Genomic DNA, 14,189 nt, shown 5'->3' on the forward strand with positions numbered 1-14,189 from the left:
CACAAGAGCATGTTTAAAAAACAACAGCAAAAACATTTTTTTTCTAATACAGAGCTGCTGGATTGGTTTAAATGGTTTTAACATCTGTGCCCAACCAAGAACAAACAACAACTCTTTAGGTGACATAAACATCACGCAGTAAAACCCAGATACAACATAAAACGTAAAGAGTAGCACAGTGGTGCTTGTAAAAAGGATCTCATTTGGTGGAACAGGGTGCAGTTGAAAGGCTGTTAAAAAGACAGCTGCCCCCTCTCTCTGTGCAGAGCATTTCTGCCTGAAAATGACTGAATCAGATCTGCATGTACAGGTCAGGGATGCACACTCTGAAGAATCAGCACTACTGTTTTTCCCGCTGTAAGCGTTTTTGCCAGTGAAAGCAGATTGGACGGCAACAGTGTCTCTTTGCTGGAGGGTCGATCCAGCGTGTTCTGCTGATAAGCCAGTCCCTAAAAACCACAACATGAAGCTTACCAAAGAACTCAATTATGCAGTGAGCTCTGGCTCTCCCAGCTATTAGCCAGAAAAAAAGAAGATTTTGCCTAAGTTTGGCTGTGCTAAGCTGCCTGTGGTCTGCTTAAAGAACATCAATACAATGTTTGGGATTCTATCAACCAACAGCAATTTCACTGCCTAAACAGGTTATATCATTTACATAAACATGGAAGCTCTGATCATCCTTCTGACAGCTGCTGGCAATAGGTCCAGGCCCATTGTAGTTAATTTACTTAATGTTTGAACCCAAGTACTTCTAACATTCAACTCTGACGGCTCTAGCTTTTCAGCTCAGGACGCAACGTTCAATCTACTTTGACGTTTGTTCACGTTGTGCTGTGGCAAATGTCGGCTGAGAGGTTACAACCAGTACCATAATCCTCTGTTGACTTCCCTCCACAAGAAAGAGAAGTTTTCTCAAAGCCTGCTCACATGATACCAGTTGGGCAGTTTGTCGTCGTCCCTGGCTCTACTCAAAGTCTTGTTACTGTCAGTGCCCAGGCACAGCTAACATGGATACCAGTACAGTAGGGGCGGGCAGTCACTTTTCTGTTCTCGAGTCTATGGTCAGTGCAATACCACATCTCTGCAAGGTGGGTCAATGCACCGGAGAGACTCTGGTGTCGTCTCCACAACTGGTGTGCTGTAATTGGGCCTTTAAAGGGTAATAAGAGATCCTGCAAGAGCCGCATGACAAGGTTGATGAAGAATGCCAACTCCATTTTGAAAAGGAAAATAGTTAATTAAAACATTTTATTTCTAAAACCAGACCATGGCTTTTTTAGACGAGTTGGGGCAAAAAAAGCAGGAAAATATGTCTTTGATAGATCATCTTTTGATAAATTGTAAAAATGTTCCCAGTGTTCCTTTAATTATGATTAGGCTGTTTTTAGCCAAAATGTTTTTTTGCAGAGCAACAGTAGTTCATCTTACCTGAGCTGTGGGCAGGACTGTTAGAGCAGAGGAAGTCCAGATCCACTTCCCATCATTCATCAGTATACATGCTCTCCCACTAGCTTGCAGCCCCTTTCACCCAAAGCCTAACGTTACTGCTGCAACAAAAATATTGGAGCAATTTTGGAGCTATCCAGCCATACAGTTTGGAGCCAGATGTCAGCTCAGATGGCAAAAACGACGTACCTGGATCTAGTCGTCTACTGGTGAATGCATCAGAATGGAGCGGCGCAAAGAGTTTGTGACCTGCCAAGTGTAACTTCTACGTTACAACTACAAACTTTTTCAAACTGCACTTTTTTTGTCTTCTCCTGATTCACCACAATTTAAGAAATACAATTTTAAGCTTATTTTATATTAGCTTATATATATATATATATATATATATATATATATATATAAAAAAAAAAAAAAACGCCCCTCTCACCCTCCGTGGGTGGTTTCTCCTCCAAGCTAGGGTCCTCTACCAGAGGCCTGGAAGCTTGAGGGTCATGCAGTATCTTAGCTGTTCCTAGCACTGCGCTTTTCTGGACTGAGAGGTCTGAGGTCTTTTCAGGGATCTGTTGCAGTCACTCCTCCAGCTTGGGGGTTACTGCCCCGAGTGCTCCAATTACCACAGGCACCACTGTCACCTTCACTTTCCATGCTTTCTCCAGTTCTTCTCTGAGTCCCTGCTATTTCTCCAGTTCCTCATGTTCCTTCTATTAAATTCTATTCTATTTTCCTCTCCCCTCCTGGGGAGTGGGAGTGCTTCCAGACTCCAGTTGGCTCATCCGTGCTCCAGTTCCTGACCGTTTACCTCGCCTCTGCTCCTGCTCCTACACCTGGCTGTGGTTCCTGTCTCCGGCTCGACTCGCGCCTTTGACTGTCCCCACAACCACGGCTGGATGAAGCTCGTCTGCTGGACTTTTATATATGTAGTTGTAGATTTAGATAAGTTAACTCTTCTCTAAGAGTTCTGGTAAATCGCCTGTCCGTCCTGGGGGAGGATCCCTCCTTCATGTGGGCACCCCTGAGGTTTCTTCGTTTTTTCCGGAATCCGGTTTTTTTGGGAGTTTTTCCTTACCGCGAAGGGGGGTCTAAGGGCAGGGATGCCAGTATAGCTTAGTCAGTTTGTTAGTTCATTTTAGTATTTTTCTATTAAACTCTTTGTATTCGTGATCCTTTTGATTTCATGTTTTACTTCGAAGCCCATCGAGACGACTGTTGTTGTGATTTTGGGCTATACAAATAAAATTGAATTGAATTGAAATGGACTAGATCACTTTTCTGGACTGAGAGGTCTGAGGTCTTTTCAGGGATCTGTTGCAGTCACTCCTCCAGCTTGGGGGTTACTGCCCCGAGTGCTGCACTTACCACGGGCACCACTGTCACCTTCACTTTCCATGCTTTCCACCCTTTTTAAACTCATACCAGCTTTTATTATTGTTTTTCTCTTGTTTGGAAAAAAGAAGGAACCAAAAGTACTAAACAAATGAATTAATTTGATGTTTTGTACATCTTGTTTGCCCTGTACATGTATCTGGATGTAAGGTGATTAAACTAACAGAGAATATCTTGTGCCTGAGAGTAGAAAACAGAACGCCCGCAGACACCTGAAAGGCAAAGGAGGAAAAACAAGCAGTCCCCTAAATTGCTTTACACTGTAATATGGATATTTTGTTTGATGGTGCAACATTTTAAACAGTGCAACACTGTTTAAAATATACAAGTAGACAAATACATTAAAGACATTTTTAGCAAAAAAACTATTTTGTCATTAGTTTTATGACTTCACCACAGTTTGGGATCTTTGTGGTTCATCAAACTCCGTCTTTCCAAAGCCTGGTGGTGCGATTTGAGCATTTCTGGTTGCCATGACGCCGGAAAGAGGGGAAAAACCGCCAATGATGGAGTTTCTGGTTGAAATAGTAAACACCGCTCAAAACCTGAAGGTCATCAGACCAGAGCGGCCGCATAAACATGTGCTTTAATGTCAACAGTGTACGTTTGAATGAGTGCCAGCAAGAGGGGGTGAAATAAAAACAGACATGCTGTCGAGGCAAATCAAACGGTTATTAACTGACTAACGTGTCTGAATCTCCTCCTAACAAGTACAGCTCAGTGGCCTTGTGGTTAGAGTGTAACTGGAAGGTCGTGGGTTCAAACCCAGGCCAAGTCATACCAAAGACTTTGAAACTGGGACCCAATGCCTCCCTCCATGTTTCCCGAGCGCGGCTGTGTCTGCAGCTCACCGCTCCCCCAGGGGATGGGTCAAAAGCAGAAAACAAATCTGCGTGAAAGATAGTGGGACTTTAACTCTAATCAGAGGGGCACTAACTTTCTGTGGTTTCTCTGGTCTGACCGCTCGTTTTCTGTTTTTCACAGCTCTGTCAAATGTTAACGCTCATTCGATGTTCAGTCCCTCCAGCGTTTTGTTGCTGCTTGCTTGTTGTGTGTAAACACCAAGTCAACAGAAAGTGACGAATAGTCAGAGTACTCACGTTTATCTGCAGCAGCAATCTTTATGTATAAGAGCGGAGAAATAAAAAAATTTAATTTTACTTTTAGTTGCTGTGTTTATAGTTTGATTACTCTTAAACTACCAATAAGAATAAAATATTTCTTAACAGAGAATTAATGAGCCAAAAGTCCTGAAGTACCGTACTCTGAAAGAATACTAGTTTTACAGAATTTTACTGTTGCTTTTACGGATGTTTCAGAATAAATGATCTGGAAGAGCTTTTGGTTTTTCCTTGTAAACACCAGAGCACAATGGTGTGAAACCACAACACTTTTTGCTGAAGGTCATCATACTGTCAGAAATGTAATATTTACTGCCATTTCTGTGTACAGTTGAAGAGCAAACAAAGCTGTGGCCGACACAAATCAGTTGTGCAAATACAGCCTGTTGATGTCTTCTATTTTCCTGAAAACCCCTCCAGGACGAATATCATGCACAGAGATTTCTGTGATCTGCTTTTTCAGCACATTTACTCCTTCAAACGGTATAAGCGTTCCATGACGTCCTCTCTGGAGCGAAGGAAATGGTGGCAGAAAAGCCTGCTACAGTCAGACGGTCAGACAACACACCCACTTCCCCCTCCAGAGCTATTATGTGACTTTATATAAGGCATTCCTGACTGCTAGTCGGGCCGGGTGTGTTTACTCAGTGCTGGGTGCTTACCCTTGGCACTGGCTGCTCAAGCCGTGCAGACGCTTCAGGGGCAGGACGGCTAACATGAGCTCCAGGGAGGAAGAGTGAGGGGCAGACACTGAACTGAACCTCTGGAGCTCTGAATATCTGCTTCAAGCAGGGTTTTGAGAAAAAGCATGAATATTTGAGCAACATGAGAATATGTGCGAGTTCACCAAAAGGAAAAACTATCCGTTTTCATTTCTCACTCTAAGCATAATCCAGAAACGGGATCTGGGAACATGTAGGTGAAGAGTATAAGATGTTTTCTTTATTTTCCTGGCATTGCTCACATCAAAAACAGAGTGAAGCCCACCTGAATGTTCAGGTTCCTGCTTTTCTGTAGTTGATCTTTTTCTCACTATTTCTAACAGTTGTTTTTGCATGTGCTGTAAAACAGAAAAAAAAAAGAAAAGATTTTTCCCCCCTGCTTTGAGGTCTGTAACCAGTCCTGCCAAAGACATTCCCCCTCAAGACTGAGTGACATTAATTCTTCCTTTATAGTCAATCATCTGCACTAGTCCGACATTTCAACGGCAGTTAAACCACCACTGAAGGAAATTCTGCACAGAATCAGCATTTCCTACATGAATTCTCCTGTTCAGAACAGTTTCTAGGAACACAAACACGGCGCAAAGGAAGTGATGCAAAAGAGCGTCAGGGCGTTCCAAGCACATCACAGCACACGGGGAAATGAAGCAGATAAGTACGGCTAACCGTTCTGATTTTCCATCCACCTCTGTGGCAGCACTGTGCGGACATTATTTCAGCAAGGGGCAAGCTCTGCACCATTTAATAAATGACCACTTATCTGTAAATAATTTAACAACCAGGTCAGAGGCATCTCTTAAATTTTAAAACACATCAACTTGTTTCTTTTAATGTCAAACTCACTTAAATTCCGTCTTCATGAAGTCCATTATAAGACCATATGAAATAGTGATCATTAAAAATGATTGACATGTTCTACATCAAGTTTCCATTCAGAGGGCTTCCAAGTTAATCATTGTTAGGCAGGGATTTGAACCATTTCGACCATATTCATGTACTAAAATAAGACAAAACTGACACCCACTCTGAGTACATAAATAAAGTTTCCTGATTGTGACAGAGACTAAATAACAGGCACCAGCAGAGCTCCAACATTTGTGTGCAACAACCTGAGTGGATCACAAATTACATGTTGGATTCACGTTTTAAAATTTGATCATTTATCCGTTTTTAGTGGTCATATCCAACTTAGCGGAGATTTCATACTTGAAATAAATCTAATTGATGCGTGTTCTAGTAGTGTGTAAACTGTACTGCAGGAAAACTGCATGTACTTAGAGTTAATAAAAAGCTGTAGTAACCACAAAACCCACTCAACTTTAAATGACAACTGCTCTCCTCGTTTGTGGCTTGTTATTAGAGTAGAAGTTCACTTTAGCTGCTGTCTGTGGAGTATTTTCATGCTTTCATGTCCAAAACGGAAAGTGTTGGAACATAAAGATGCTTTCTCGTGTACGCTTTCTAGAAATACCAGGTTTTTTTTTTCCAGCTTTGCTATCAAATGAGGGAGGGGGGAAAAAAACAACAACTTACCGTTTCTTTGTTGGGCAGCAGCTCTTTCCGGATCCTGAAAAAGTTTTTTCCAAACTGTCTCAAGCCTTTAATGAAGCGCTTCTGCAAATTTTCAGAGGAAGACAAAACAAGAGGAAGAAAAAAAGTTAGTATGTGACGTTAGCTCAACTGTGGCTCCATAAAGTTACCACTAAAAGACAAGCAGAAACAAAAACACATTAAAAAAAAAGTGTTGCCCGTCTGTGGTTTAAGAGGTTTAATGTTCGTTTCAACGACCTTAAAACGCAGAGAAAACACATATCGCAGCAAAACCAGAGAGGAAATGACCAGCAAGGCAGTGAAAGACGCTGAGATTAAGCTGTTCTTTTCAGGTGCTGTGAGAATACAGTCAAACAAATGCAGTCTGATCTAAACACACACAACAACAGTAGATATGTTGAGCGTGCTCCTAATCGCACGAGGGAAAAGCTCAATGTCAAAACCCAAACTTGAGAGTTGAGAGGCGAAAAAAAAGGTCTCAGCCTGCATGCTGGACGACTTCTCACTTCTCTCCGTTCAGGGTTTGGTCATTTGAAAACTGTACGCAGCCTGTCAGGACTTCAAACTAAAAAGATGGTAATGATTGCTGTCATATGACATCTTCAATCTGACACTGAGAGTCAACATGCCGTCTAAAACATCCAAAGGAAAAAAATAAAAACATCCACAAAAATAAAAAACTGGACGAGCCTCAATGCATTCCTTCTCCTTTAAAAGCCACGGACTGTGAGCCATAAAAAGCCACATCTGAAAACATTCATAACCAGCCAAGCAGACAACCAACAGATTTACTTTTTGCTCCAGAGGCGAGCGCCGTTCCTCAGTGATCTCAGCCAACCGTTTCTACCAAATAGACTACCCAAAAGCAGGAAAAAAGTCCACAGGGAGAGCCGCAAGCGCCTCCAATTCAAGCCACAGGTAAAGGCAGCAAAAAAATATCAAGAGATAAATCCACAACGTTCTCCGACAACCCAGTGTTTTTTTTTTCCTGAAAGAAAGAAATACCTTGTCACTCTCTGCTCTTCCACTACAAAGGGGAAGGCTTTACATGTGATCTTTCTGCAAGAGAGCCTCTGGTTTGCAGCAGGCTGGAAAACCTGACGTGGAGTGTTGGGCTTCATGGTGGTTGTTAGGCACAGCCTGTTCTGGTTTCCTGCAACACTGAATGAGCAGCCACTGTCTGTCTCCACCCCCACACAGAGAACACCAGCCACAATTTGATGCTAAAAATACATCAAGTGCATCCGTCTCCCGAAGAGGGAGACTAAAGCCGTCTTTCAGACACGTCCAAAGCTTGGGGTAAGCTCGCACAAAGGCTAAACTAGCTGGCAGCCCGAGAGGGGAAGCAGGCGGACAATTTGTGTGGAAACAGGTCTTGGACATGGTGCGGCGAGACAAGCGAGACAGAAAACCAGACATGGATCCTTCCTCCGTGTACAGTGCGTTATGTAACCACATTTTATTTACACTCCAAGATGCAGTTAGGAACATAAACTAAATTCACAGAAGATTAACACAAAGGGAGGAAAATTACAGCAAAGGAAAGGATTGGACCAAATTGGTTAAAGAAAACCTTTATGTAAACAATCCACACAAACAAACAAACAAGCAGTACCAGTACTGCTAGATTCAGAGTTTCAACATAAACTAAAAATATACATTTAACAAAAAAATTTCATATAAAGGCAGATTAAACTAATTTTTTTTAACAGCTGAAGGAAAAGACCTGCCCCAACAGGACCACTGATCTTTAGTTAGAGTTCAACTCTTAATTTATTTTGAAAGCGTTCTCAGTGGTCTTTTAGCTATGATTATGACACTTTAAGGCAACATTTTAAAAACCTGTGTCGTTACTGGGACATAGTTTTTGTAGAGCTGCAGTAGTTCATAAGAAATTCGCCTCTGAGTTTCGGGGGTGATTGGTGCTGGGTAAATGGGGGCACCATTTCCAGTCATCACTTTGTTTACACGCTCTCTCCCTAGCATACAGCCTCTCACACCCCCAATCTAACATTACCGGTAGATCAAAAATGGTGGGCAGCATTGGAGCTATCCACATAAACAGTTTAGAGCCAGATGTCAGCTCAGAGGGGGAAAACAAAAATCTAGTCCTTTACGAGTGGATGCATCAGAATAGAGCAGAGCAGGGGGCTTGTGGCCTTTCGTAAGTCCTACATCACACTTACAGGCTTTATCAAACTTAATTTTTTGCTCCTGATTCACAACGATTTGAATGAAAGAAATACTTAGAAATGCAATACATTCATCTTCTACCGTTTATTCCCGTTCTGGGTCACGGGCTGCCGGAGCCTATCCCGACCACTTGTGGGTGAAGGCAGGGGACACCTTGAACAGGTCGCCAGTCTGTCGCAGGGTAGAGTGTCCGCAATCACACACCCACGCACTCTCACATTCACACCTAGGGACAATTTAGGTTGACCAATTAACCTATGAAGCTCTTTTGGACGGTGGGAGGAAGCCGGAGGGGGAGAAAACCCACGCATGCACGGGGAGAACATGCAAACTCCACACAGAAAGATCCCCCATTGATATTCTGTTTCAGGTCCCCCAGCCGGGACTTGAACCAGGGTCTTCTTGCTGTGAGGCAAGAGCGCTAACCACTATGCCACCGTGCAGCCCTTAGAAATGCAATTTTAAACTTAATTTTCTCTATATGTGTCCTCCATCATGAGAAAAAGAACATGTTAAAAACACCAAAACCAGAATTTTCCTCGAAGTGGGTCTATAAATTTACTTCATCACATTGATAGCAAAGCGGTTGATTAGCCAGTAGATGGAGCAGTCTGTAAAACTAATGCCCCCCCCACCACGTGACCCTCATCTCCAACCACTTGATGGGGAAGCTCATCACTTGAACTGTCACTCAAGAGTCAAAATGTCCTCATCTGATGAATTTTTCTGCTTTAAAAAGTTGCTGGATCAACATGGCTGGGTTTGTCTACCCAAATGAAAAAAAAATCAGCTAAAACATGGGGGCTTGCACATGTTTAAAAATATATTTATTTCATATCTATTTGCTGTTAGGTCAGAAAAATGCGACCTTTTCATGAAGCGTCCTTATTATGTGGGCCCAACTGTACTGTTTACTTAGCCTGCGTGTTCATCTGCACAGAGGAGCTGGATGCATGCTGCCGCTCCCTCCTCCCTACAGCTCCCCCCTCCCGCCCTGCATGTCAGCTCCAGTTTAAGGCTCCATTTCAGCTGCCTGGGCTCACTGCTCTCCAGCCTAGCTAATAAATCATCCGCCAATCTGCTCCCTGAATCGTTCTGCCCCTGCTACGATTGCTCCAGCCCTCAGTTGCTAAGCAACGCCGTGACAGAGGAGGGGTTGAGGGAGCCAGAGCAAGCAAGAGGCAAGGGGGGAGAAAGGAAAAGGAGGGGGATAACTGGGTGGAAGTGCTACCAAATGGCCATCCGCTGTGTGGAAACAACAGGCTCCTCTCTCTGACTGTGTTCCAGAGAGGTGGCGCTTTTCACCCTCCCAAAGTTTCGCCTTTGGAGACCAACAGTGTACCATTGTGAGACTTGAGAGGGGACATAAAATAGCCAGAGGGGAAGCAGAAGAAAGAAAAAAAAAAGTTTCAATGAGCTATTGTTGTGTGTGTGCGCACATCCTGCCTGAAAGCTGATTGTTAAGAGTTGTAAAACTGGTTAAGATAATGTAGACATGGCACAAAGATGGTATCACTGTGACAAACAGAGGGCAGGCTCAAACAAGAAACGCATTTGTCTGGAAATGTCATTCCGTGAAAACACTGACGCAAGACAACCCAACCGCAAGCTGAGCTACTTTAATGAAGATTAAGTAAATATGCTTGACTTGTTGTTCAAAGCTGACCTTTCCTGCCTCAAGTGTATAAACTATGAAGCTACAGGGAAAAAACCCTCCAAAAACACATTAAAAGAACACCTACTGTAATTTGTGAAACAACAATAATAAGAAATGTGGATGTGCAAAAAGGGAAAAAAACCTAACATGCTTAAGAAAGAAAACCACACAAAAATAACACTCGACAGTCCAAATCTTCTATTATTAGAGCACATTTAAGACCCACTCCAAAGAAAAAGGGGTTTTTGGTGTTTTTAACATGTTCCTGCGGAATATTTCTGATGACAAATATCAGGAAAATAAATGTCTAAATTGAATTTCTCATTACCGTATTTTTTTGAGTATAAATAGCATTTCTTTGCATTGCTTGGCCGTGGGTGCAACTTGTGTAAAAAACAAAACAAAAGCAACAACTGCTAGAGGGCGCTGTAAGTGTGTCAGTGTTTGGTATTGACAGCAACGCAGTAGAAGAAGCGCTGCTCAGTCTTATGCCGGGTTCGGCAAAATAAGTTCCAAAATGAAACCAGGGATGAAGAATTCAAGAAATTTAGTGATTTTAAGTGATACAAAAGAGTTTAGTTGACTTGTTAGCATGTTATATATGCTACGATTATCATAATATTGGTCATATTTTGTGGTAATATACTAGACACTTATTGAATATCCTCCAATGTTTCATAAAGTTAAATAATCACGGTGTTACAGTAGTGCAGCGGGGATATTTACAGCCTGTTATTGTTATCTAGTACATTATGCAACTTATATTCCAGAGCGACTTGTAGTCTGAAAAATATGGTATTTCTAAATGCAAATCATTGTGGATCAGGAGCAGATGGAAAAAATGCCATTGAAAAAGAGCGTATTTGTGATGTAGAACAGTGTTTTTCAACCAGTGTGCCGTGGGAGATGGTCAGGTGAGCCGTGGGAAATTGCCCTCATTCACTGATCTAAAAACATTTTCCATCTCCAGGAAATCAGCTCTTTGTTCATCCAAACAGACACTGATAAGACACTGAGTAGTTAAGAATATGAAAGATCCTAAAATACTTTTCTCTTTGTGTTTATTTGATTCTATTCAATACATTTTGATAAGAATGACGGTACCACGAATTAGCCAGCTTCAGCGGTTTGTGGAAAAGTCCCTCCCCTTTAACGGTCTTCACCAATCATTCTTGGAGGCTTAATCATACGTCATCAGTCTGACCAATCAGAAGTGGTTATAGTCTTCAGTTTCTTGTTCCGATACTGCTCATAAAGTCTCTCAGTTCCAACAAAAATACCAGCTAAAGCTCATATTTAGCGGTGTAGCTTTCCACAGAATCCGGTGTCAGACCGTAGAACAAGTAAACAAAACAATGAAGCTCAGAGAAGCGAGTCGGTCTGCCCATTTACGGCAGTTTTCACACTACATCTCCCATGATGCATTGTGTTAAAGCGACAGCGTCTCAGCGCACAATGAGTCTTTCTTGTTAAACAAACACGCATCAAACAGTTTTTAAATCTTCTAACTTAACTTTTATTACATCTTTTAGAAAAAACAGCTGCAACTTCCAGCTTTTTCTGCCACAATTATCACAAAAATGCATGCGAGATTGCAGAAGGGCTGTAGATCAATACAGACTATGAGTTTCTCCTTTTTTTTTTCATTTTTGGATGCTGGTGTCCCGGGGGATTTTTGTCAAGGTTAAAGTGTGCCGTGGCTCAAAAAAGGTTGAAAAACACTGATGTAGAAAATACTCCAAGGCAGCCCAAAAGCTCCCCTCTCTGAGTTCTGAGTTGCTCTGTGCCAACATTCCTGCCCACCATGCTAAAGAAAATTTCTAACCAACTACTGCTGCTCTGCAGAAACTACGTCCTACAAAAGGACGCTTTTTTTTGTGGCTAAAAATGCCATAATCATAATTTAAAGAAATTCTACCTTTCAATAACCAACCCCCACACGGGTTGTTTTCATGTTTACCGGACATGACGGCACTCACAACCTGACCTTTGAAAACAAAGTCACAAACACGGCCTTGGCTTGTGTGTAATGACACAAAACGTGACAGGAACCCTGAGTTTACACCCATCCTGCCAGCTATTTAGGCCCCACTCAAAGAAGATAGAAACAAATGCTTTTAGTCCAGAATTGTAACACAGTCACTACATTACAGCCTGCAGTGGAGGTACAGAGGAGGACTGGGTTGTTTTTCTTGGCTGTGTTGTTGTTTTTTTGGGATGCCTGTGTTTCACCACTAGGGGCCATCAACTCTTCCCTGTTCTTCATCTTCCACATCCACCCCCCCACCTAAGTGCTGTCATCCATCAGCTACAGACAGAGCCGGAGATAAGACGGGCACAGTGCAGCCATTTGAGGAAAAGTCCCCCTTCTGCCCTGCTGCAGTCATAGATCAGCCTCTGTCTGAGACATGGCAACACACAGAGACACTGCGGACGCTGCTTCTGATTGTTTATGTGGCACTTACCATAGGCCGATGCCACCCTAACGCCACTCATTCATACAATCAGGGACGACGTCCGCCAAATGGGGCAGAATTTTCGACATGGCGAGCAAGAATCCCTTCATCTCTAGTTGTGCGGGTTCGACAAGAATCTGTGCACCTGATTTTATTCCACTTGAAACTAAATTTGAATCTATATCTGTCATGCGGTAATCATTTATGTGTGTAAACAATAAAGACTTTCTAGAATTTGCTGTTTATGGAAAACTCAATCTTAGCAGTAATCAGAAAAGCCTGTGCAGGCTCTTCATTGTATTTATACCCATCAACAAAACCACTTTCAACACTAATGATTCCTAACCACTACTTTGATTTATAACTAATTATGCAGACTGTTGCATCAGTGGCTGACAGTTGCACAACTAAAATATATTATTCATAAAAATCAAGAGAGAAATACAGAGGTCTACTGGTGATAATATCCTGTACTGTGGTTTCATGCATTACAACAGGAAACCCTCATTCATACAGAAAAACTATTTTGTGCTGCTAACACAGTTTCCATACTGTGACAAGTGATCGGAGGACAAACAATGTTGACTGCACACAAACAAACACATCTGAAATGAGGAAAGACAAAAACAGTAGATGGGCCTTCATGTCTTTCAAACAGCAGAGCTTTGTCTTTGCTGTGGAGTCAGAGGGATGTGAGCTCTGAGGTGGATACAAGCTTTTATTTGGCGTGTGATGAAGCACACACATCAAGAGGTGGTGGAGTGTCTGTCGCACTGAAAACAGAGAGCTGGGGGGTATTCCACAAAGCAGGTTATGCTAGCTCTCACGATAAGTTTGTGGCTAAGGAAGCGGATAACCTCAGCTTTCGGTTCCAAAAAAGGAGGTATGTTTCAGGGTATGTCAAGTTGCCATAGCAACTCATGCTCTGAACATAACCTGGTCTGGAGCAGGTTTACTTGAAGGTTAGTTTGTTTTCAGAGAGGTGAAGCAGCATGACGTGTTCATTTGAAGATGATTTAGTGGCTGAAGAAGCTCAAATAATACTTTTTCCACCGTGAGAGGGTGATAGGATGTTGGAAAGATCAAATTTTTTACTTTTATCTAACTTAATTATTTGCTTCAGTTAAGATAAATCATTTTTTTCTTTAGTCAGTTTAAAAATGACACAGTTTTCAGACAGTTATTTTACTTTCATTCAAATTAATTCAATTAAGTAGGTGTAACAAGTGGCCGGGAAATGCTCCGGCAGCCCCGTGACCCCGAAAGGGAAAAACGGTTAAGAAAATGAATGAATGAATGAAAGTAGGTGTAACTTTGGTGATGATGTTAGATCGGCACCGCAAGGAATTATGGGATACCATTCCCTTTGTCTGTCTGGACGGATTTGGGTTTAAGTGTGGCTTTTTGACCAAATGTGTTTAGTTGTTTAGCTGTTTTACTGTGTATTGCCTAGTTATTTGTCCAACTATGTTTCATTCTGCTCCATGAGTGAGAGGGAGGAAGAGGATGATGAGATTATTTAGCACCACTACTGCTTTGTGGCGTAATGTTAAAGTCAGAAAAATGTTTTAAGACATTTTTTTTCATGTTGCAAATCCATTTTGTTTCATTCATTTTATTGTTATAGAAATGAGAATATCTGCAGACTCAAACTTAG

The 14,189-nt window shown here is 42.0% G+C and overlaps 1 protein-coding gene across 8 annotated transcripts in view; it reads right to left on the bottom strand.

The window, feature by feature from the left end:
- Window positions 1-14,189, bottom strand: part of rere (arginine-glutamic acid dipeptide repeats) — a 145,786-nt gene that overhangs the window by 15,127 nt on the left and 116,470 nt on the right. For all 8 annotated transcript variants that reach the window (XM_023956540.1, XM_023956538.1, XM_023956537.1 and 5 more), the window contains one exon: window positions 6,209-6,289. In XM_023956540.1, the coding sequence (XP_023812308.1) occupies window positions 6,209-6,289 (81 nt within the window). The remainder of the gene's footprint in view (window positions 1-6,208; window positions 6,290-14,189) is intronic.

The sequence above is a fragment of the Oryzias latipes genome, chromosome 7, assembly GCF_002234675.1.
Source record: "Oryzias latipes chromosome 7, ASM223467v1".
Lineage (NCBI taxonomy): Eukaryota > Metazoa > Chordata > Actinopteri > Beloniformes > Adrianichthyidae > Oryzias > Oryzias latipes.